Source organism: Trichomonas vaginalis, chromosome V (genome assembly GCF_026262505.1).
Source record: "Trichomonas vaginalis G3 chromosome V, whole genome shotgun sequence".
Lineage (NCBI taxonomy): Eukaryota > Parabasalia > Trichomonadida > Trichomonadidae > Trichomonas > Trichomonas vaginalis.
Genome location: NC_067207.1, coordinates 11,740,060 through 11,763,039, shown reverse-complemented (window position 1 = coordinate 11,763,039; position 22,980 = coordinate 11,740,060). Strand labels below are relative to the sequence as shown.

The 22,980-nt window shown below is 35.7% G+C and overlaps 11 protein-coding genes and 6 pseudogenes across 17 annotated transcripts, besides 2 other annotated features; 9 read left to right on the top strand and 8 right to left on the bottom strand.

Moving 5' to 3' along the window:
• Positions 1 to 1,578: 1,578 nt before the first annotated feature.
• Positions 1,579 to 1,676: a terminal%2Cinverted (terminal inverted repeat of Maverick-3 transposon ID:TVAGG3_0319620).
• Positions 1,579 to 22,980: part of a mobile genetic element that runs on past the window's edge.
• On the top strand, positions 1,974 to 2,597 carry TVAGG3_0319850 (phage tail repeat-like family; the record flags this gene model as incomplete). Its single annotated transcript, XM_051230145.1, has 1 exon — positions 1,974 to 2,597. One exon carries the CDS (start codon positions 1,974 to 1,976, stop codon positions 2,595 to 2,597), a length of 624 nt encoding a protein of 207 aa, XP_051099875.1.
• Positions 2,737 to 3,099, top strand: TVAGG3_0319840 (uncharacterized protein; the record flags this gene model as incomplete). The annotated part of the gene is made up of 1 exon (XM_051230144.1): positions 2,737 to 3,099. One exon carries the CDS (start codon positions 2,737 to 2,739, stop codon positions 3,097 to 3,099), a length of 363 nt encoding a protein of 120 aa, XP_051099874.1.
• Positions 3,118 to 3,360, top strand: TVAGG3_0319830 (serine threonine-protein phosphatase family; the record flags this gene model as incomplete). The annotated part of the gene is made up of 1 exon (XM_051230143.1): positions 3,118 to 3,360. The coding sequence occupies one exon, from the start codon at positions 3,118 to 3,120 to the stop codon at positions 3,358 to 3,360; it is 243 nt and encodes an 80-aa protein (XP_051099873.1).
• On the top strand, positions 4,228 to 5,518 carry TVAGG3_0319820 (annotated as a pseudogene). The gene has a single exon. A coding segment is annotated over exon 1 (1,291 nt).
• Positions 8,151 to 9,093, top strand: TVAGG3_0319810 (annotated as a pseudogene). The gene has a single exon. A coding segment is annotated over exon 1 (943 nt).
• Positions 9,255 to 9,846, top strand: TVAGG3_0319800 (annotated as a pseudogene). Its single transcript has one exon. A coding segment is annotated over exon 1 (592 nt).
• TVAGG3_0319790 (uncharacterized protein) lies at positions 9,992 to 10,251 on the top strand (the record flags this gene model as incomplete). The annotated part of the gene is made up of 1 exon (XM_051230142.1): positions 9,992 to 10,251. A coding segment is annotated over one exon (260 nt), but the record flags the coding sequence as incomplete, so codon positions are not given.
• On the bottom strand, positions 10,301 to 10,968 carry TVAGG3_0319780 (annotated as a pseudogene). Its single transcript has one exon. A coding segment is annotated over exon 1 (668 nt).
• Positions 11,038 to 11,563, bottom strand: TVAGG3_0319770 (annotated as a pseudogene). Its single transcript has one exon. A coding segment is annotated over exon 1 (526 nt).
• TVAGG3_0319760 lies at positions 14,204 to 15,117 on the top strand (annotated as a pseudogene). Its single transcript has one exon. A coding segment is annotated over exon 1 (914 nt).
• Positions 15,458 to 16,333, bottom strand: TVAGG3_0319750 (protein of unknown function, DUF4106 family; the record flags this gene model as incomplete). Its single annotated transcript, XM_051230141.1, has 1 exon — positions 15,458 to 16,333. The coding sequence occupies one exon, from the start codon at positions 16,331 to 16,333 to the stop codon at positions 15,458 to 15,460; it is 876 nt and encodes a 291-aa protein (XP_051099871.1).
• TVAGG3_0319740 (uncharacterized protein) lies at positions 16,370 to 16,825 on the top strand (the record flags this gene model as incomplete). Its single annotated transcript, XM_051230140.1, has 1 exon — positions 16,370 to 16,825. One exon carries the CDS (start codon positions 16,370 to 16,372, stop codon positions 16,823 to 16,825), a length of 456 nt encoding a protein of 151 aa, XP_051099870.1.
• TVAGG3_0319730 (protein of unknown function, DUF4108 family) lies at positions 16,842 to 17,261 on the bottom strand (the record flags this gene model as incomplete). Its single annotated transcript, XM_051230139.1, has 1 exon — positions 16,842 to 17,261. One exon carries the CDS (start codon positions 17,259 to 17,261, stop codon positions 16,842 to 16,844), a length of 420 nt encoding a protein of 139 aa, XP_051099869.1.
• TVAGG3_0319720 (uncharacterized protein) lies at positions 17,297 to 17,932 on the bottom strand (the record flags this gene model as incomplete). Its single annotated transcript, XM_051230138.1, has 1 exon — positions 17,297 to 17,932. One exon carries the CDS (start codon positions 17,930 to 17,932, stop codon positions 17,297 to 17,299), a length of 636 nt encoding a protein of 211 aa, XP_051099868.1.
• On the bottom strand, positions 18,560 to 19,240 carry TVAGG3_0319710 (uncharacterized protein; the record flags this gene model as incomplete). Its single annotated transcript, XM_051230137.1, has 1 exon — positions 18,560 to 19,240. The coding sequence occupies one exon, from the start codon at positions 19,238 to 19,240 to the stop codon at positions 18,560 to 18,562; it is 681 nt and encodes a 226-aa protein (XP_051099867.1).
• On the bottom strand, positions 19,362 to 19,898 carry TVAGG3_0319700 (protein of unknown function, DUF4106 family; the record flags this gene model as incomplete). The annotated part of the gene is made up of 1 exon (XM_051230136.1): positions 19,362 to 19,898. The coding sequence occupies one exon, from the start codon at positions 19,896 to 19,898 to the stop codon at positions 19,362 to 19,364; it is 537 nt and encodes a 178-aa protein (XP_051099866.1).
• On the bottom strand, positions 20,275 to 20,826 carry TVAGG3_0319690 (protein of unknown function, DUF4106 family; the record flags this gene model as incomplete). Its single annotated transcript, XM_051230135.1, has 1 exon — positions 20,275 to 20,826. The coding sequence occupies one exon, from the start codon at positions 20,824 to 20,826 to the stop codon at positions 20,275 to 20,277; it is 552 nt and encodes a 183-aa protein (XP_051099865.1).

Sequence of the window (22,980 nt, the reverse complement as noted above, 5' to 3'; positions counted from 1 at the left end):
AGTTACGCGATTAAATACCTTTTTTTCGATCGAAACTTGAAAGTGAGGATAACTCAATGGGTAGGGGTATGGGTTCGACTTTTTCTATTGGGCAACTATTTTTTTCTTTTCATTGTTTCAGCATTTTTTTATGCGATTATGCATAATTATTTGATTTCCTATATATTCAATAATAAATTTGTTCCGAACTCTTAACAAATAAATAAATTTTTAGAATATTTAAATTTATAGCTCCCTACATTAATATAAAGTGTTCGAATAGTTCATATATAGTTTCTTTAAAATAATTTGTTTCATTTTAAATTGGTTTGGCACAATGCTTGACATAACATGCACAAAGCTATGCCATTTTAAAATATGTATATCAATCAAGCCGATTAAGTCCATCCTAAACGAAAATCATCGATACTCATGAATTTATGATAGTCGTTCTTGATATAATTGCGCGTTTTAAAAAATGCTTACTTTTGAACACAGAACTTATCTATCCATATTTATCAATGAAAGTTTATAAGATGCATTAATGACAAAACCTTACTTTATCAATTATAATCTTATCGTAAATTTCAAACTACAATACTGTGGGGCAAATATTAAATAACCACTATGTTGCGGATTTTATGTAAGTCTGCAAACTGTAAAATGTAATTAAACACAAATAAAAAAAAATGTAAATTTTAATCGAGAAATTTAGCAATCTTGAAAGCCTTGATCGGCATCTTTTACAAGATGTCAGTAATGCATATTCAATAACTATGAAAATCTAGCCAAGCATGGATTTTTTTTCGAAAAAAAATTGTATTAAATTTCATTTTTCATTCTTTATACAAGTTTTAACCTTTGGTGCAATTATATCCTATCGCAAATGCATTATTGACGTTATTACTTGGATACTTCTTCATAACGCTAAATCTTCAAATTAGTTATGTGTTTGTTACTAATAGAAGTTGGAAAGGTATTAAAAAAGGAAATGTTAATAAATATACATGTTTAATTAAAAAACAAACAAGAATAAATTAAATAATTTTATTTCTTAGGAAAGTCTAAGTTTTGTAATAGATAAATTGCTTTTTGTGTCTCTTCTTCATCAATTTCTGGATGTTGATTCTCAGGTGGCGGACTAATTAAAACATCATGGGCAATATCAAACCATTGTTTTAGTTCGTTGGCAGAAGGAAAATGATCTTCTTGTATTGGCGTTATTAATGATTGAAAATCATCAGTTGATTCTGCATTTTGGGAATTTTCCAAATTTTCATTTGGAAAATTTGAATTTTGAGATATTGTTTAAGCACTCAGATCTCATTTTTAAAATATCTGCACCAAATTCTTACATCTGATAATTTTCATGTGTAACCAATGTTTCCCAATCCATTTGCCATACCCTACTAATCGCAAATTCATTCCCTTTAATTTTGTATTAAATTTAAATTCCAATCTTAATTTCTACATTATTTATGCTAACCCTTTAAATTTTGTTCTTATTTATTCACCCTCAGATACAAATTTATTTAGAATGTATTCCTCTGAGGTCTATATTTGTATTCGAAAATAAAATCTTTAAAACTCTCTAAGTAAAAAAAAAAAAAAAAAAAAAAAAAAAAAAAAGGCAGTGGGGCTTCCAGGGCTGCGCCCCTCTAGCCCCTGAAGATGTTTAGTATAAATGAAGTTCTTATATACGGGTCTTCCAGGAGCTTTTCACAAAATATATATGTTTTCATGTTTTGTCACTTTTCTGTCACTTTTTCAGGTAAAAACATTTTTATTATATATATAAAATGAATTTTACAAAACCACCGCTACCCTTCTTTGGAAATAAGAGTAGATGTAAAGATATTCTATTGAGAGAACTTAAGAAACTACCGAATGGTCTAACATTTGTAGACTTGTTCGGTGGAAGTTTCTATATATCTCATTTGTGCCATACAATATTTCCTGACTCAAAGATTATATGCAATGACTTCGACAACTATATGAACCGTCTCAAACATATACCAGACACAAACAAAATATTGAAAGAGTTAAAAGAAAAGATACCTATAGGTAAGATGGAACGTATACCATTAGATAAGAAAAATACTGTCAGAGAGGTTTTGAAAAAGGCAGAGTATATTGACTGGGATAGTATATCTGCTAGACTATTATATAGTGGTGCTATAAGAGTTCATGACATTGAAACACTTATGTCAAAAGTTTTATATCTTAACTATACAAATGTTTTCAAAGAGAACATAGAAAAATATATTGAGGGTATAGAGTTTGTGAGATGTCATTGGACAGAGTTGTATGAAAAATATAAAGACAAGGAAAATGTTTTCTTTATAGTGGACCCGCCGTTCTATAACACATGGGATTTTCAATACCAAGTAGACTGGACTTTGAGAGACTCTTTAGAAACTTTAGACGTTTTACATAACCATCCATGCTTTTACTTTACATCCGATAAAAGTGGTTTGGAAAGTGTCATGAGATGGTTAGAGGACATACATGACTATGAGTTTAGATACGATAAGATAGAATATGAGAGAGGTCCTATAAACTGGAGAAAGTGTCATAACAAAGAAATTTTACTAGTAAGTAAATGTGGTTTGAAATAGGACTACTTGTTTTAGGTTTTTTCCATTGTGTCATTTACTTATTTGACGTGGCAGAAAGATATAGAGAATATGAAGATGAACCAATGCCTGCAAATGTTCAGTATATGTACTCGTAAGAGATATTTTTATCTAATATTAAATGGACGCACAGAACTTAGCGAATGCACAGCAACCTGGACAACCAAACCCAGAGAATATTCCAAATGAAGTTAGAATACAAACTGCAATGGCAAACTATGGTCAAGTGCCAACAGATGTACAAATGCAAACTGCCATGTCAAATGACGCTGCGTTAGGTTTGCCACCATGGTATGCAAATATGAGATGGAAAGAGTTTTATACAAACCCTGAGGTGGGATATAAACAACTTTATGCAGATGACGCGAACACAGGAGTTGACCCAGAGTATGTTTTCTACCAGAGGAGAAACAGAATGTATGAGCTCCAGTTAAAGAATGCTATGGAACTCAACAGGAAACGTAAGAGACTAGGCGGACATTAGATTTTTACATATAGTAAAATGGGTTTCTTTGGAAGAATAGGAAACTTCTTTCGAAATGTTGGAAGAGGTATATGGAATGGAATAAAAACCGTAGGAAGAGGAATTTGGAACGGAGTCAAAAATATTGGTAAAAGAGTAGGTCAGTTCGTTGGTATTATACCTAAAGACCCTGAACCAGAAGAACAAGCTCCTGTTATACAACAGCCTGAACCTGCACCACAGTCTAGTTGGCAACCAAATCCAACACCTCAACCGTATTAAAAATTATATTTTTACCGTTCGATAGTAGTTGTATATGAAACTAAGTTCTAAGTAAAACGCATGGTATAATGGAATTATTCTCTTTCTTCCATCTGTAGTAAACCATACTTGAAAGTCTGAAATACTTCCACTTGGTGGTTCATATAACTTTGTAGGTTTTTCGTAAAAGTCATTTGCCAAGCATAAGAAAGAGTTTTGTGCGCCAGAAAATGAAGCATGAACAATAATAGCAGCTGGGTCGAAAACATCTTTAAATAAATATGGTTCATCTCTTGCATATCGACTGTAAATATTTGCTAAAGGAAGTTCGACTTTCTGATTTAACATTCTTTGCAAATAATACCATGACATTGCAGTGAATTCTGTATATATTTGTTCGTTCTTTGGATTGTCTTCGTAGATTTGAAATGACACTTGTGAATTTTGTTTGTCATATACAATTCTCACATAAAGTGTGCTCTCGGTATTTGCATATTCATCAGCATATTTTGCATAACATGAATTTATTTTATCTTCTATATTTTTTAACGCAGTCTGTAGAGAAGATGAAAGGTCAACTTGTATTAGCTCAATTTCTTCCCACATTTTTCGTTTCCCTTCAGATATATAATCTATATGAAACCTTACAATAAATGGAAAACTTTTATCTTCTACAGACACAAACTTCATTCTACGAAAGCCAATAGCTTTTGTGACAGATGGGTCTCTTAGCCATCTTAATGGGTAGTCAAAACGATAGCCTTCATGCTTTACGGTCTCTGTCTCAAACTTTTGACCGACATTCGTAAAAAGTTCATCTAATGGTTTAGTTGTAGCAACTCTTGAATTTTCTTTTTCTATTGAAAGCATATTTTATCTAGAATAAAAATGTCGAAAGAAACAGCGTCTATGAGAGAAATACAACACAACCGACAACTCATTTTGCAAGCTCTAAATAAGAACACAACAAACTTTTCAAACTATTCTAAGATATCTGAGTCATTGAAAGAAGGAAACTTAAAACTGACGATAAACCCAATGACAGATGAGTTTCTGTTTCAAGACAGTAAGAACCATACTGTCTGTGTAAATCCAACAAAAGGAACTTTAAACGAGAAGCCTATAAAAGAACTTCTTTTGAAAGCAGATGTTGACAACAAAGCTGACAAAGAGTATGTCATTTGAAAAAGTTCAAGAAGAACATGACAGAGCAGATGCAACATATGCAACGAAAGAGGATGTTGAAAAGAAAGCAGATAAAACATATGTTAACGATGAGTTAGCATGTGTGGCTAGTGCATTAGATAAGAAGGCAGATAAGGAATATGTGGATGAAAAAGACAATGAAATTAAAGAAAGGGTTGAATGGTACCATGAACGGACTTCAAAGATTTTAAAAACTAAAGCCGATACAGGATGGGTTTCAGGGTGTTTAGACCTTAAAGCCGACAAAGAAACTGTAGATATGTTGACACAAACGGTTTCAAGTCATACCAGAGGTTTAATGGAAGATGGACAACAGTTGAAAGAGCTTGAGAAAGGTGTTACAGAGTTAAGGAATACAAAAGCAGACTCGACATGGATAAAAGGATATGTAGATGCAACAAAAGAACGTATTTTCGCATGGACAGAAGGAACATACCCACAAAAATATCATAGACATAGCATCTCTGACGTAAATGAACTTGAAGAAAAGTTATATAAAAAAGCAGACAAAACAGAGCTTCAAACATTAAAGACAGAAATACTTCAAACAGTATATCCTATAGGTTCTATTTATACGTCAATGAACTCTACCAGACCAGAAGTAGTACTTGGTTTTGGAACTTGGACTCAAATAGTCGACAGGTTTTTGTATTGTGCAAACTCTTCAAAGGAAACAGGTGGAAGTAAAACGATTTCAGGTGAAAATTTACCTGCACACAGTCACTACATAGATTTAAGTACATCTCAAGCAGGTTGGCATAAGCATAGATATTGGGATTGGTCAGGAATGACAAAAGGTAAAGGATATGATGTTAAAGACAACGTTAAGTTTGCTATAAATTGTTACTGGAGTGACACTCAGGGAGATGGAAACCATACACATAACGTTTCAGGATATACGCAAACAACGGGACAAAGTAAAGACTACATGCCACCTTACATGACAGTTTACGCATGGTATAGAAATGCTTAGTCGTCATTTTCAACTTCTTTAGCATATTCGTCAGGAGTTGTCTTATATTTGTTAGGAACTGTCTTTGAAAGTATACCACCTTGAACTTTGACAAGTTTGAAACGAGGTCTGACAATAGTAGTTTTATCTTCTGCTTGCAGTCTGTACATTTTGCCATGTTTGCCTAAAACTCATAATATTCTCTTGTATACTTTCTTCTATTTTTACGAACACGAATGTGAGTACCTGTCGAGCCATTGTTGTCATAGTCAATAGTATTTTCATATGGGTCGCGTTTAGGTATTTCTATTTTTACTTTGTCACCTTTCTTAAGTTTGAAGCCTGGCATTCTTTCTTGTTTGTCTCTTTTGACTAAACTATTAAATATATAGTCTTTCTCTAAGTCAGGGTTGTTTTTCATTTCTTCAGGGAATGGTTTCCCAAACCTTTTGTTTACGGCTATTGTAAATATTTAAAACTTGTCTCATCTTTGCCATGGAGAAGTGTCTGTACTTGTCGTCATATGACATTTCATCTACCTCACCACCTTGTGGTTGGTTTAAGTCTCTTAAGATTTTTATACAACTGTCAATGACACCAAGAGCAGAATGGTTTTGGTCGACAATGAAATATTGGTTTACATTTTTTGAACGCAGATAGTTTTTAATATCGTCTGATTTGAAAGAACTTTCACAGTCAGATGTCAGTTTTGTTGGATGGTATTTGTCAACGAATATTGTCAAAGCAGTTTTCACATCTAAAATATTTTTGGACCATAATGGTATGGCTTCACAGTATCTTGTGTTTTGACCGACAAATATTAGCCAGTATGGAGGTCCATCTTCTCTATACCTCGGAATGTTTTCCAAGATATCCATAAACCAAGCATTTGGTGTTGAACTAAAAGATTTTTATCATGAGTGCTTTCTTTGTTGCTTTAGAAACATAGGGGTCCTTGTTTGGATTCGTCATTTTTTACCCTATAAGAAATGGGTTTATTTGGCGCATTAGCAGGAGTTGCATCCAGATTTTTACCCGCAGTGGGAACAATAGCTAGAGAGGTGCATTTGGAATTGGAAGGAAGATTTTGAGTACATTAGGTATACTGAAAGAGAAAGCACAACCTATTATACAAACTGTACAGAAAGGTTGGAGGTAGCACGAGATGCAGCAAATCTTATTCCAAATCCTGAAACAAGAGGAAAAGTTCAAGGATGGATGGACAATGTAGGAAGAGAAGCAGGAAACTACTATAACAAAGCAAATGACTACTATAACCAAGCAGGGCACTATATGGACCAAGGTGAAAGATTCTTTAACAGAGGATATAACCATGCACAACAGTGGGTAAACAACAACCAACCTCAACCGCCTCAAACGTGGGGAATGTAAATTTTTTTACTGAGATGAAATGAACAATACAGCATTGAGACAAATGGGCTCAAGATGGATTTGTCGGCTTCCAGCAGTTACACAACCAGTGTTTGTCAAGTTCTTCCTATACCTCAGGAAAGTTTTAGACCGACTTAAAAAAACCTAAACAACCAGTTGAAAACAAACCAAACTAAAATTTTTTACTGAGATGAAATGACCGAAGAAGTTGAAACGGTAGATTTGACACCACAAACAAAAAGTCAGAACCATTGTCAAAAACCTGTCAAAGAACTTACAGATGAAGAGAAAAATTCAATAATAGAAAGTGCCAGGTCTGGAAATACAAACCCTAACTACAAAGTCACTTTTCATAGAAATGGAACGGCTAGTATCTCAAAAAAGAAACAGACTCTCACAAATAAATATTGAAGTCTGAAGGAGCTTTCGAGACAACAGATGGAAAAAGTTTACTTCACTGACCAACAGTTCATTATAGAACATCTCATTGACTTAGAGTCGAAATATTCAAACTTTACAACAAACACAAAAAGTTGAAAGGAAAACAAAAACAAATGGCATATGATATTTATGAAGATGTTGACGACACAACCATACCTGCAAGTGAGGTAAAGTCAGAGGAACGAAAAGTGACGAAAAACCGATAGAAGAAGAAAAACCAAAAAACTGAAGATAAACCAAAACCAAAGTTAGTTTCCAAACTAAACCAAGTCAACCTTCATTAGCTGGTATGGGTTGGCGCAAAGACTTATGGCAGCAGGCGGTTATGTAAAGTAAGAAAAAAATATTTTTTTATTTTATAAAAATGCCCCCGCATAGAATGGATAAGGTCTGCTAGAATAAAAAGCAGAGTTAGAAAGATATGGCTGGAGAGTTTCAAAGAATTTTAAATATAGGAAGGGAAGACCCATAAAAGTCTATGACAAATTGTCTGGTCTTCGCTATGAAATGGACTTGGAAACAGCACGCGCAAAATTATCCAAAACAGACTAGAGAGGTTAGAAGAAGAACTCTTATGGACATGCCTTTCGATGTTAGTGAGCCTCAAGTTGAAGGACACGACGGCTTTGCCAGGTTCTACTGGAAACATGACGAACAATTGCATCCTTTGAGGAGGAAAAAAGGAAAAGGTGAAGACGCACATGCTCCCATGGAAAGAACAAGATATGCATATGAGAAGTATCGTGAAGTTAGAAGTAAAATTACATCTGGTCGAACCTTTACAGTAAACTTTGACGATGGAAAGAACAAAGAAGGCTTCATGGGAGTACTTGCTGCAATTCAAGACGGAAATAAGAAAGGATACAATCTCAGATTGACCATAACAGATTTGGATGGTCACATTTACTATGCACATGGCAATGTCACAACAGCTGCAATGCTTCTTGACGCTTTCAAGACTACAAAGAGAGAACAAATGGTTGACTCCGACTCAGACATTTTGAATGCAATTGAAGGAATTGTAAGCGTGAAGTTCGAATGGTACCAACCTAACCCTCAAGCAGTCAGACAACATGCTGGATACTTCCCTTCATAAATAAGTCTGACATTGACTTGACAAGGTATGGAATTTACAATTCAATTGAAAAATTGTCAACGAACCTTGCATTCTTACATGTCTCAGGAACTCTGGTCTTGTTACAGAAGAGAAGATGAAGTATCTTGAGTCATGTGTGAAGACAAGGTACATTCTCAGAGGTCAATTGGCAAAAATTGCACCGTTGGCAAATGTCAATATCCGAGTCAACATACCTACAGCTAAAGGTTCTTCACATGACGACTATGTTGTTGACAAAGACTTACCATGGTTGAAGATTGTAATTTTCCACAACCACTTCATGTTGAACGAAAGTCTTACAAACCCATTGTTCGGAAAAGGCAAGTGCAACATTGTCAGAGCTGTTAACATTCTTTTCGAGAAAGGTTTGTTGGAACCGATTCCAGATGACAAGCTGACAGAAAGTTTTGTACCAAAAGACGAAACAAACTTTTCACTGTTAGCAAGACCAAAAGTTGTTCCAGACAAAGTTCTAGTACAAAAGAAGTACACAGTTCCAAAAGGAGTTGGATTGTTCGGATACCAACCTGAACCAGAAGAACTTCCAATGAGGTTGCAAGAACTTCAAGATGCTATAAACAAACTTCCATTGAGACATCCAATTGACGTCAAATTGTATTGGAGAGCATCTGAGTTAGGTCAGAAGGTTTTATATGAAACAGGTTGCTTCGACGATGTTTATGAGATAACAGGAGAAGTTTCTCAGAAGATAAGAGACTCACTTGAATTTCCACGAACTGGACCATTGGATGCGACAAGTTCGACTCAGATGAAAAAATATACTATGTCGACCTTAACGCTGCGTACATGAGGTTTGTCCAATATATCCCGACTGGAATTCCAAACGAAGATGGTGAGTTCCCAGGAAGGAACTATACAGTTGGAAAAGTCATACAACAACTGTATGATATTAGGAAAGCTTCAAACCCCAAACTTGCAATGACACTCAAATTGCTTATGAATTCGACATGGGGATATTCCATTAAGAAACCTCAAGCGATGAAGAGTAAACATTATGAGAAGGTCGACAACTTTGTTGAAAGGTTTTCTCCTTTTGTTTTGAAGTACGAATTCACTCAAGGTCAAAGTGGCTTAGTAACCACATTAAAACCTATTGTCGAACATTGGTCTTACCCTCAGTTCGCAAAGGCAGTCCTTGAAACTACAATGAGTTCTTCTCCGAAGTCAAATCCAAAGTGAAGGTTTACTATGAGAACATTGACGCACTCATGACGAACGAAGAAGGATACAACAAACTCATTGAAATGGGAATGGTCGGTGAAAAGATGCATGGGTCAATTCAAATTGGAAAATTTTCACCGAAGTTCATGTAATATCGAAAAGGAAATATTGGGGTGTTAAAGAAGATGGTGAAATAGTTAAACATTGCATGAAATAAAAAATTTTTATTCGAATTTGAATCGGACAGGTCGAGTTACACCATTCTTGGTCTCAAACTCATATATAACCTGTTTGTTTGTATTTTCGTCGACTATGGCACGAGACACGAACATTGACCAAACGTACAAAAAGTGTCATTTCGGATGGTCACGCAGCCAATCGCATTCGAGCACTTCGAAGAAGCCTTACGTTCCAAGGGAGAGTGTCTGGTTGCAAGGAGAGGTCATGAGACTCTACGAGCAGTACATCCTCAATGCCTGGGAGGACAAATCGTCCTTGGATTGGCAATCTACCAACTCCTCTGGGACGACCTCCTACGCAACTGGGAGAACGAAAGAGTCCAATTCAAAGGTCGGGAACTAATTTGCAAATTGACCTTAATTTCACATACTTATCCAAATAAACACCTAAATTTACTTGGGGTTTCCCCCTAAAATAAAATTTTTTTACTCTTAGAACCACTCGAGGTTCTCCTTACGGTTGTGAGCTTTGTCACCGTCAATGTGTCTGACCTTCGTCTTCTTGTTTGGATTTGGAACCATTGCATACCGACAAGCCTTCCCATGGAAATTGTACCGTAATTTCGAAGGGTAAGGGTCAAGTGTCCCAAGTTGTTGAGGACTGGGGTAAGAACCTTGCCTGTCTCTTGTTGCGGATTTGGTATATGGTAGGGTTGGGAAATTTCGTAAGTTGTCATCGGCAACAAGGGTTGCCCAAACTTCCTCTTCTTCGTGTTTCTCTTCTTCCTCTTCTTCCTCTTCCTCTTCTTCGTGTTTCTCTTCTTCCTCGACAATTCCTTCTTCAATTTGGTACTCACGAATTACGGTGTTGGAGGTTCTGTCCTTTCCGAGTACCTTCCAGATGGCATCTATCTCTTCGAAGAAACGGTAGATGAGTCTGGCAAGGTCTCGGTTCTCTCTCGCGTAAATGCGCAAGGTTTCCGTCAAATCGTTCAGGACTTTCTCATTGGAAGCTTGGTTCATGAGGAACTCACCTTTAAGTCCCTTCATCTCTTCCATAAGACTACTTTGGAGAGTCTTAACGGTGTTTGTCAGATGAGCTTTCAAATTCAAAATTTGAATTTGAACTGGGCGCTTGTCTGGCAACATTGAAAGGACATCTGCCATTGTGTTCGGCTTCGGTGCTTGTTCGGACATCGAAAAAATGAAGTGGTTTGAGAATGACGGTTTTACTTCAAAAAGCTTGTTATGACGGTTAAGTCATACAACAAGTTTAAAATAATATCTTGTTCTTCTTCTGAACGTTTGTTGTCTCTTCCGATAAAAGTTTCGAACATGAGAACCAAAAAACGTTTTTGAGATTGCGGAAGAGTTCAGGCAAACGTTCATATTCTGGATATGTTGGGAGCAGTTCAAAACATCTGAGCTGACTTTCGGACAAAATTGGGACAATGTCAGAAAATTCATCTTTGGTCGGACTGCTTGAAGGTAAGTCCCTTACATGTAAGTAGCTCTGGTAAAGTCTTCTCATTTCTGCTAACTTTTGGAGTATAGCTTCGTAGTTTAGAAGTTTTAATTTTAATTGTCTTATTCCACTCTTGACATCTAAACGGTAACTATCCATGAGGTCAAGAGTAGCTTTGGTAGCTTTAAGTGGAGCTATCTGTTCCTTGACTCCTGCAATTTTGGTTGCAATTGTGATTTGAGCTCCTTCAAGTTCGCCGTCTATGTCGTTCTCAACGCCTTCAACCATAGCTTGAAACTCTTCATCGGTCCATTGAGATTGGTGTGGGACGAATTAACTTGCTTCATTCAAAAAATGAAAAAAAATGTTTTTACTCAAAACGTTAAGGTTGACTGAACTGGTTGGATGTCGCCTTCACAGGTTATGTAGAACGGCGTGACCGAGAAGTGAAGGAGAGACTGAATTGCCAATTTCATATGGGGTAGGGGGTTCTCCTTGTTTGGTTTTTATCCAAGGACGTTTGTTTAGGAACTTAACAAGAGCTTCTCTTTTGCGTCCTTTATGCCATCGTAGGCTGTCCGTCTGGTATTTGAATTGGAATTCCAGTCGAAGTCTCGAGCTGAAGTGTAGACCTTCCAGAAATAGTGTGGTGAACTTGACCTTGGGCTTCATTACCCTGCGCAAGTACTGCTTAACAACTTCATTTAACTCTATAAGGTAAATTGCCTCGTCAAATCCTTCTGGTATTCCGAGTCCTTCCATCCGACAGGAAAATATTTTCCCGACAACTTGGAAAAAATTTTCCCGACGACAGGAAGGACTCTTCCAGTTGTCCGTCCGTAAACCATTTCAAATTTTTCGAAAATTGAGAACTTTTGGTCGAACTTCAGAAAAAGTTTTTCCTTCCGACAGGAAAGGTTTTTCCTTCCGACAGGAAAGGTTTTTCCTTCCGACAGGAAAGGTTTTTCCTTCGACAGGAAAGGTTTTTCCTTCCGACGGTTAAGCCACAAACAGATGTCCGACGTACCACCAACCGAGCCCATTCCCAAACCAGAGGAACCTAAAGCACCAGCCCCTGCACCTCAGCAACCTCAGTTCCAGCAAGTCCTCCACCAAATACTACCAATTTCCACCTCAAGGTTACTACCTACCACAAGGCTTCCCGAACTACCCTCCTCCTCAGCCTATGCCTTACTTCCCCAACCCTTGGATGTTTATGCAAAACCCTGCCCCACAATTCCAATCTCAATCCAAGAGAGACCAAGAGTTCGAGGAAGGTCTGAACCGCTTACGCAAAGAGTATGCTACTACCCCAATGGAAGAAGACAGGCTTTCAGTCTCTTCCCTCAAATCGACCGATTCGACTCGTACCACAGATTCGGTTCGTGACCGTGAAGACTACCTCAAGCAGTCTGAGAGACTCTTCATCCTACAACCATTTACAGTTGGAGCTCTCAAGAACATGCGCAATTACGAAGGTCAGACACCAGCTGGAGACCGCAAAACAGACGTACTCGCAAGAGCAGTCCAACTGGTCAAGACAAAGACTGAGATAGTCGACTTCATTCTTGCAGCTTGCCCATACAAGTAAAAAAAATAAACAAGTACGAGTTAACTTTTTATTCTTTCTTTTCTGAGTTGTTTAGAGCTGGTTTCTCTTGTAGAACCTTTCGTTACTCTTCCATGGTCATTGTAATTGCGAATTGGTACGCAATTCCAGGTTCGTTGTTTTTGAACCTTACGTATGTAACGCTTCCATCCTCCTCAGGAAGTAAGCTGCTAACATCTGACCAAGTTTTTCTCGGTGACTCGGAGCTCATAAAAATGTCACTTTTTAAACGTTTAAGTTTTTTAGTCTTATTTTACCCTTTGTTTACCCTTTGTTTGTCAAGGTAGTATTGGAGTGCAATTTCTCCAAATTCTCTGTGTCGGAGTTCTTCAGCATTTTCCAAGGTGTACCTGGAGAACTCAAAGAAGTTGTCAAGAACATACTGCCATGCTGCTCTTCTGAGTTCGTCGGTATTTTGGAAGTGTTGCACCTTCGAGTCTTCGGACATGAAAAAATGACACTTTTTCTATTAAACCGTTTTGGCATTTCTCATGAGTGAGTATAGTTCTGCCGAACCATTGGAAGAGAAGAAGTACCTTGCTGGCCAAAAGACAAAAATAGTTGCCTTAGTTGTCATTGCAATTGTACTCGTAATTGAATTCATTGTACTTCTCTTCACGTACATAAAACTCAAGGACGGCATATGCTTTAAGAAGCTACCATCTTACTAAGACTAAACACTTACATTTTTCAAGCTTGACTTTTTACAATTTGAATTTTGTTGCTGAATTCAGCAAAAATATATTTTAGGTGAAGAGGTGAGATTTCACCTCTTTTTTCACCTCTTTTTTCACCTCATGAATTTTCATGATTTCATCGTAAATGTTTTGTCAAACATGAACGTAAATGTTTTGTCGAAACTTCATCGTAATGAGCGTAAATCAGACAAAAATAATTTTAGGTGAAGAGGTGAGATTTCACCTCTTTTTTCACCTCTTTTTTCACCTCATGAATTTTCATGATTTCATCGTAAATGTTTTGTCAAACATGAACGTAAATGTTTTGTCGAAACTTCATCGTAATGAGCGTAAATCAGACAAAAATATATTTTAGGTGAAGAGGTGAGATTTCACCTCTTTTTTCACCTCTTTTTTCACCTCATGAATTTTCATGATTTCATCGTAAATGTTTGTCAAACATGAACGTAAATGTTTTGTCGAAACTTCATCGTAATGAGCGTAAATCAGACAAAATATATTTTAGGTGAAGAGGTGAGATTTCACCTCTTTTTTCACCTCTTTTTCACCTCATGAATTTTCCCGAAATAAAAAATAAAGTTGGTTTTTTTAAAAAAATATTTTTTTATTTTTATTGTAAGAACATGTTAGCAACAACAGCACCAAACTCTTTAGTCATGAACCCAACTTCAATGTTAGTAGAGATGAAAAGCTTCATTCCTTCTTCATATACTTTCGAAACAGAAATCCAGAAGATAAAGCAAGAACTTCTCCAAGGAGATTTAGATTGCACTGCGAAAGATGAAACAAATGAACAGTATCTTTATGAAATGCAGGACATTATTGACCATCTACCTAAACTTCCTGAAATCCAACAACAAAGCCTTACTATTCCAGAATTCGATGAAATAGAAGTCAAAGCAACTGACTCAGTAGAAATAAAGAAGTTCATACGAAAGGTTAACTATGAGTTTCTTGGATTTCATTGCAACCACAAAGTCATGGACAAAGATTGCGATTGGTATATAAGAACATCTCTGACATATACAAAATCTGGGGAGTTTAAGACCTACGGACAACTTTGTTTCGTTAGTTGCAAAATGTGTATGCAGATAAGAGATAAAGATAGAAGAGGTAAAGATATGGAATGAACAAATAAGACCCGCAACTTTTGGTTAAAGAGAGCAATTGACGCCTTAGTTGTTTTAGCAGGTAAGGTTTCAGAATATAACGCAAAAATGAACCCGCAATGTTCAAAATGTAAAGCAGCAATGAGGAATATAACTACTCCGTCAAAGAGATAGAACGTATGCGAAACGACTATGCTGACTTAAAGAAAGAAGTAGAGAAACCAGCAGAAGATAAAATGAACATGTTAGCATTTCTGAACAAAAACTATCCAACTGCTGACGATTTCCTTCTATCTGACGTCAAGAAGAAGTATAAAGAAACTTTCGGTATCGTTAAAACATTCGATGTACTGACAGAAGAAATAGAAGCTACGAAATTGTTTAGGATTTCAAATATACATCATACAATTCATGTAAAACGCTTATAAAATAACAGGTGAAAAAAGAGGTGAAAAAAGAGGTGAAATCTCACCTCTTCACCTAAAATATATTTTTATTGAATTCAGCAACAAAATTCTGAGTAAAATAATTTTTAGGGCTTGTGTCAAACCGTTGAGTTTTCACAAAATTTAAAAAATAACGTTTACCATGTAAAACGCTTATAAAATAACAGGTGAAAAAAGAGGTGAAAAAAGAGGTGAAATCTCACCTCTTCACCTAAAATATATTTTTATTGAATTCAGCAACAAAATTCATGAATTTCCTCGGAAAACCGAGAGAAGAACAGCGAGTAGTGAAAAAACCCTGGTCGCCAAAACACTTACATTTTCAAGCTTGACTTTTTACAATTTGAACTTTGTTCGCGTAGATGTGAATTCTGAAAGAAGTATGAGGGTCTTGTATGACTTTGTACTTCTCCCATAGTTCATGTCTGTCAAACTTACCTGCCATGGACTCTTTCATAAGTTCCATGAAATCGTCTTCGGACAATCCAGGGAAAAGTATGATATCAGTAAGTATTCTTTTAACATCCTTACTTAAACTCTTTGCTGTCTGTACACAAATGACAACTGAGATGTTAAAGTGTCTGAGCTTCTTAAGAATTCGACACATGTCTTGTTCTCTGTTCTTTAACAAAGGATGAGAAGCAAAGTCATCTAAGATAAGAAGACATCTGTGAGGGTAAGTCTTCCAATCGTAAGATTGCAATTTCTTCGAAATGTATTCTATCTCTTTCTGTTTGTTTCGGAAGTGTTTCTTCTCTAATATTCTCTGCATTTCCTCATTTGGGTCTTTAAACTTCGAGTTTATATACTCATTTATAGCATTGTACTTCAAAACTCTTCTTTGGTACTTCTTTATCCAATCTAACAACTCAGAGTCTTTTATACATACTAGTTTTGACTTTTTTATAATATCTTTGAACGAATTGACGGTTTGGTCAAATTGACCAGAAGTACTACAAATGACTACTAACTCATAGAATGGGTTCTTCTCATCTAGTTCTTGTTGTTGTGCAGCCATTTTAAGATAAGTGAAAGTCTTGCCCGACCCAGGTGGTGCGATTAGACCTGTTATACCATTCTGAGCAAATAGGAACTTGTCATGTATGGGTTTTATCTGAGCATTTTCTAACTTCCTCTTGTTCTTGTTTAAAACATTCTCAAATTTCTTGTCAATGTCAGCAAACTTTTTTTCTAACATATTTTTAGAAAAATTAAAATTTTTATCTTTTTGAAAATGTCTAGCGATTTTGCTATCTATATTCGAGACAAACTTTTCGACAGCAAAACATCTGTCGACCATAAAATCTTACATAGTGTAAACAAGAAAGGTGAATTTGTTCTAAAGTTCTGTTTCTGGGAATATGACAAGAACCATAAAACATTACAAAGAGCAGTCTTAAAATTTGTCAATGACAGACTTGTTGACAGAGATGACGCCGATTGGAAAGATGAAGTCCAACAAAAGTTCTTAGAATGCAAAGAAGACACATGCGCTGTTCTTGAAGATGAAATAGAAAACAGAATAGAAGAGCTATTAAAGGACAAAGAACTTTTACATAAATATGGTTGCGCCAAATTTGACATAACTCCACCAGAGAAGAAGAAGAAGAGAGAGAAGAAAGAAAAGAAAGTAGAAGAAGAGAAGAAAGAACCTGAACCAGTTCCAGAGAAAAAGAAATTTGACATGTAAAAATAAAATTTTATTTTTAGAACATTTCTGGGTCAATGTCAATGTTCTCTTCCTCTTTAGGAGTAAACACTGGCTTAGACTCTAAAATCTTTTTACCCAATTTACCTTGAACTTCAACTATCTTAGACTCATAATATTCATAGTCGTCTGCTTTCTTTGGTTCATAAGGTATAACAAGTTTGTATGCTTTGCCTTCTTTAAGGTTTGAAAACCTTCTGTCAAAATTTTCTTTGACTGCTAACAAACCTTCTATGTCTAAGTCTTCAAATTTCGCACCATTTTTAGTCACAATAGCAAACTTAACTGGTTCGATGTTCCAAACTTTGTCAAATGTAGACTTTTCAAAATGGTAGAAGTAAACATTCAAATATGCGAATGGGTCTAGTTCTTCTTTGACTTCTGTCATGTACTTGTTTACTGAGATGAATTTTGCCATCTTTTCTATCGGATAAAAAAATATTTTTTTAAAATTTACTCAGAAAAATTTTTCTTTGTATATACGCCGTTCTGAACATCTAAAAGATTTTTGACATTTGCCAAGAATGTTCGTTTAGACGCTGTCATATAACCATACTCTTGACAATACTGTTTATACGAATCGTACAATGACCTTTCATCTAAACACTCAAAGTTAGTCTCATCTATAAACAGTTCATATACACTCTTGTTTGCTTCTAACAATGTTTGTCTCTCTTCGGTATGTGGAATTTGTCTTGGATTGAACTTAGAAATATCTAATGTCATAAAGTATGAGAACAAGTGGTTGTAAAAGTCAGATGTCAAAGTTTCTGCTAAGTCGTCAAAATATTCTGTATCTTGCATATGAGAATCTGACGTTCTGACAACTACATATCTTCTGTCAGAACTTTCTAACTTCATCGGAACAGTATTGTTTGAAACCATAATGAAGTTTGCAACATTTTCACAAACTCTTTGGTCTTTATATTTTCTTTCAACAACTCCAACTTTGTCTGTTATAAGACTCTTCAAAGCATCTGAGTTCAAAACCTTTGTTGTATCTATACTTTGAAGTTCGTTACATACTATAAGTTTCATATTCTCTATTGAAGAGTTAAATTTACCGCAGATGTTTTCTAAGTTTGTCATATTCGGGTTCGAATAGCCTTCTAACAGTTTGCATAAGATATCTGTAAAGAAAGTGTTCTTACCTGTTCCTTGTTTTCCAATTACAATGAGAGCAGTTTCATTTTTAGCACTTGGATGTTGTAAGATGTTTGCAAACCAACATAAGATATACTCATAGACTCTTTCGTTTCCATTGCATATAATTTCTTTGACATGGTCTAACCAAGCTTCTATAACATTTTCTTTCCATTCTACTTGTTCGTATTTATATCCAGTGAAGATAGAATAGAAGTTTGGAGAGGTGTATAAAACTTTATACCACGAACTGAAAAATCTTCTAACTTTGACAATAAGATATCCCAAGCATCTAACATCTTCATACCAACTTGTACGACTTTTATTTTCTTAAGTTTCTGTTTACATTCTTGTTCAGACACTATTGTTGCTCTTGGTTTGTTAAAGACAACATCCCATTCTTTCATAACATAACATTCTGGGGCAGAGTCGACATAAATGACTAAACGTTTCAAATTCTCGACTGCTTTGTTATAGTCTCTAAATGGACACATATTTCTGAATGCTTGGAAGTCATAAAAATCTGAAACATCTATTCTGTACATTTTTATAAAAATAAAAAAAATATTTTTTTTATTCTTGACTTTGTTGTTCCATTTGTTGCATTTGTTGTTCTTGAGCTATTTGTTGTTGAAGTTGTTCTTGTAGTACAATACTTTCACCAGTTGCATCTTCCAATTCGAAACTTTCTGCCGTCATTGACAAATACATAGGACATAAAAGTTTTACAGGAACAAAGTTTGCGTCAACTAAGGTTAAGTTTATGTTTGCTAAAGTGTTTGAGTTCACTAAAGCTGAAAATTCTGCATTCGAATGAACAATAGGCAAACCAGCAGAGAAAGTGTTGTTTATACGCATGAGTATCTTTTGGTCATAGTAGTTTCTGTCGACATTCGAATAGCACTTTGAACCTAAGTTTGAAACAATATATAAAATAGGTGTACTTAAAGTCAATGGAACAGACAAACCTTGTATGACACCTTTTCCTGTTATAGGAAACTGTTGGTAGTAAAAACCAGATATAAGTTTTGTATTATAGCTCATATCGTTTATACTAAACTCAGTCGGACATCCAAACATAATGAAACCTGCTCTAGTTGCAGCACATGTTACATCCGTCCTTAAAGTATTAAATAAGTCAACAAAACCTGTTGGTGGTATATCTGAGTAAGTATCTTCAAAGAAGTATTTTTTACCATTCACAACAACAAAGTCTTCTGGTGTCAAAAGAGCAAAACAGGCTTTAGTCGTCATCGTGTTTAAGGTTAGTTTACAATATCGTCCTTGAGGACTTTGTAAGTTTGTTGTTATAGAATTATATGACTCAGGGTTTTTAGTCGTAATAGTATAAACCACTATGTCTTCTGCCATTTACTTAGCAAGTAAATTTTAATGAAATGTTGTGGTCGTCAAATATTTTTATGACGTCTGGGAAACTATACTTTAAGTTCAACGTTTCACCTCCTTTCATAACGTATATCTTGTCAATGACATTATATGAAACACCACAGCAACTAACGTCGGGTTCTATTTCTTTGATGTTTATATCGTCTGCCTCTGTCAAAAGTTTCAATAGTTCTTTCAAAATTTCATGAGGTGCGATGACATATGAGTTCACTTTTACAGGGTTGTGTTCGACCAAGTTTAACATTATACCCAAAGCCTGACAAATCTTCTCCTGAGTTTTAAGCTTATCTTTCAGTTGCATGTAGTCATTTCGAATATCTGCAACAGAACTTAAGTCTCTGCTAACTTCAGGGTATGTTGGTTGTTCTTTTACAGGAACTATTGTTATACCATCTTCGTCTTCGTATGGTTTCCCCACTTCAACATCTCTGTCTTTGACATTGACAACAACACTTTGACTGTTTGTTTGAGTTGGTGAATTTAACTTCACATCTGCCACCGCCATTAAACCTTTTGAAACACTTACGCTTCTATTTTTCGGAAATGACATTTTACTTAGAATAAAAAGATGGACGTATTTGAGTATCTCTTCGAATTGAAGCAAAACAAAGTTTACACACACAAACAATACAAGTTCATTGACAGAATAGTTCTTTATACAAACAATGGAAAATGTTATAGAATAGCAGTCTTTGCTGAACCAAAATATTTTCATAAAGCAAAGAAAGTTGGTATAACCGAGATGGTGAAAGTTCTTGAAGCAGACAAAAATATAACAACAAAACTTACAGATATTTCTAAAGGTAAGTTTATAATACAATATTATGTCAAAACTGGCGTACTGTCAATATTTGACGGAGAGAAGTCAGTTCAAGAACAACTTACTGACCTGCTGCCAAAATCTGCTCGATGGAAGCTGTCGTTATGCCAATCTGAGGAGCCCCAGCAGGTTTCATCGAACGAATCTTCAAAAGAGCATCTTCCGTGAAAAGTGCTATTGGTTTTGTAAACTTCTTTGCTCTCAATTCATCTGGACCGTCTCTGTCACCAGTATATTGTATTTGTACAGTACCAACAGTTGAAATACCACCCATAAAGTCTTCTGAGTCAGCAAATGGAATGCCAAGCCAAAAGTTTGAACGGTCTCCATTTGTATATTGAGTTTTTTGACCTCCTGTATGAGTCCATACTTTCACATATGGCATAATAGAACTTTGCATTTCAGGGTTAATGGTTGTTGTGAAGTTGTTGTTAAAGTTCATAGCATCTAATGTCAAGTTGTATGACCTCATATCCTCAACTGTAGAATATTCTTCTCTTGGATAATATTTGCCATCTATGTTTATATGATATTTAATACCAGGGTTGTAGAAGCAAGAATAGTCATTTATAGTTCGTCTGAACAGTACAAACATAGTATCTGCATGTTTCATTGCAGTTGTTAAAGCAATATCTGTTCTTGCACCTGGGTCAGCACTTTGGTTTCCAACTTCACCTGCAAAGTCTTTGACAGATATTTGGTGTATAGGGAACATAAGTGGAACTGCAATATATTTGGCAGCTAAAGCATTTGAAATATCTGGGTCCAACATATAGACTGCAAGTCTGCTTTCTATTCTCTTGCATTCAAACTTTTCGCATGTGAACTTAACTGGGTCCCAAGCTCCAGCAGCATTGAAATAATAGTTTACTTCAGTGTTGAAGTTTGAGAAACCAAAGTCTAAGTCAACTTATCTTTGCAAAAGTCGGCGAATGACGTTTTATTTGTTCCCACTACTTCTGTAAGAGTGAATGGGTCTTGTGTTGGTGCAATGACTAAGTTATTTTTGCTTGGAGTAAGTTCGATAGAAATTTTTCCTGCCCAGTTTGGCAAGTATCTTAAAAACCTGAAGATGAGGAAAGATGACAAAGGAACTCTAAGTTTCAGTTTTACTTTGGTTACTGCTGCTGCAGTTTGTCCAGAAAGGTTAACATAAACTCCTGGAACGTTAGGGTCAAGTCTTCTTATTTTCTCAATAGTTGCATTGGTCTGTTTGTTCTCTAGCTTGTGGTTGTACTGAGTTTCTCAAAGCGAACCATTCATAGTTTGCCCATGTTACTGTTTGAACTAAGTCAGAGTTAGAATATATCTTATATCCCATGAAAACTTCTGGAGCATATTGGTATCCGACATAGAAAATTCCATTGCAACCTTTCTTGTCAGACAACTTGGCAGAAGGTTTTATTTCAATGTCTTGTTCCACGTATAAGAAAGAGTTGTCAATAGAAATTATATGAAACCTGTCGCAAGCAATATCTACTGTTGTTGAAGAACCTTCTCCAAACTCACCTACGTTTCCATAAGAAACAGCAGTTGTATATTCGTAAGTTCCAGGAACTATTTCTGACCTTCTAATGGCATTGTCGCATTCGTTATACCATTCGGAAACATTTCCATTCATAGCATCCAAAACTGTTGGCGTTATATTCTGAGCGGCGTACATTTCATATGAGTAAAAATATAGAATAGTTGGATTTATATGTCATAATAGAACCCACTCCGACCAAGCTTTACTTTCTTCCTGACTGAGTTTTTAACTCTTCTTTTTCCTTCATTGCCCTCTGCTTGAAGTTGTTGCATCTTTGCATTATGTTCATCTAGTATGTTGCAAATTTCCCATGTCCTTTTTGCCTTTTGGCTCTGGTCGCCCATCTCAGGTAACCTATATCCTAGAAAGAGTTTGTCATAGTCTGTATTTGAGTCTTTGCGTATTGTTTGCATGACTCTTTCCTGAGTTTCCGGTTCAAGCTCTTCAAACAGAGCTTGTCCATATGGAATAAGCTCGTTTCCAAATATATGTTTTTGTAGCCATTCTGGTTTTCTTTCCATGTTACCAACAATATCTTTTGTGAATGGGAAAGCTTTTACCCAATCTTTCAGTCTTGCGTCGTTTATTTCTGTAGTTGGTTTTATTTTGTCAAGGAACATGTTTTTCAATACTAACATTTCATTTGGTACTGTCCATTTGAGTTTTCTTAAATATTCATCCCTTCTCGGTTCATTGTCTGCAAAGTAAGTTTTTATGACATTTTGTAAACTTTCGTTTGCAAGGTCATGTACAATAGGTTCTCTTCCTTCTCCCTCCTAACTTTCTTTCTAAACTCTTCACCAAATATACCATCTCTATGGTTCTGTGTAGTTCTTTGAGATAAATGTTCTAGAACGTCAGGTGTTATATTTCCATCAGCCATGTTCATTTCATACTGGTTCAAAATATCTGCATCTTTCATATCTTTCAATGGCATTAAAGCCGCGCTTAAAATACCAGCTATATCGGTTCACCATTGACTTCCATTGCGTCTACAACTTCTTGGAATTGTGGTTGTAAGTTTATGAACCACCTATCTGGATTAGCTTTATGACCCCATCTCATTGTAGTTCCATCGTCTGCAGAAACAAAAGTAGGTTTGTTTCCATCTTGGTTAGGTTCTGAATGAACTTTAAACAATGTTTCATTTCTATATGTTTTCTTGAAATTTAACCTTTTATCTTCACCGAGTTCATCCGAAGATTGAACGTTAAATGCTCGTAAGTAAAAGTCATATTC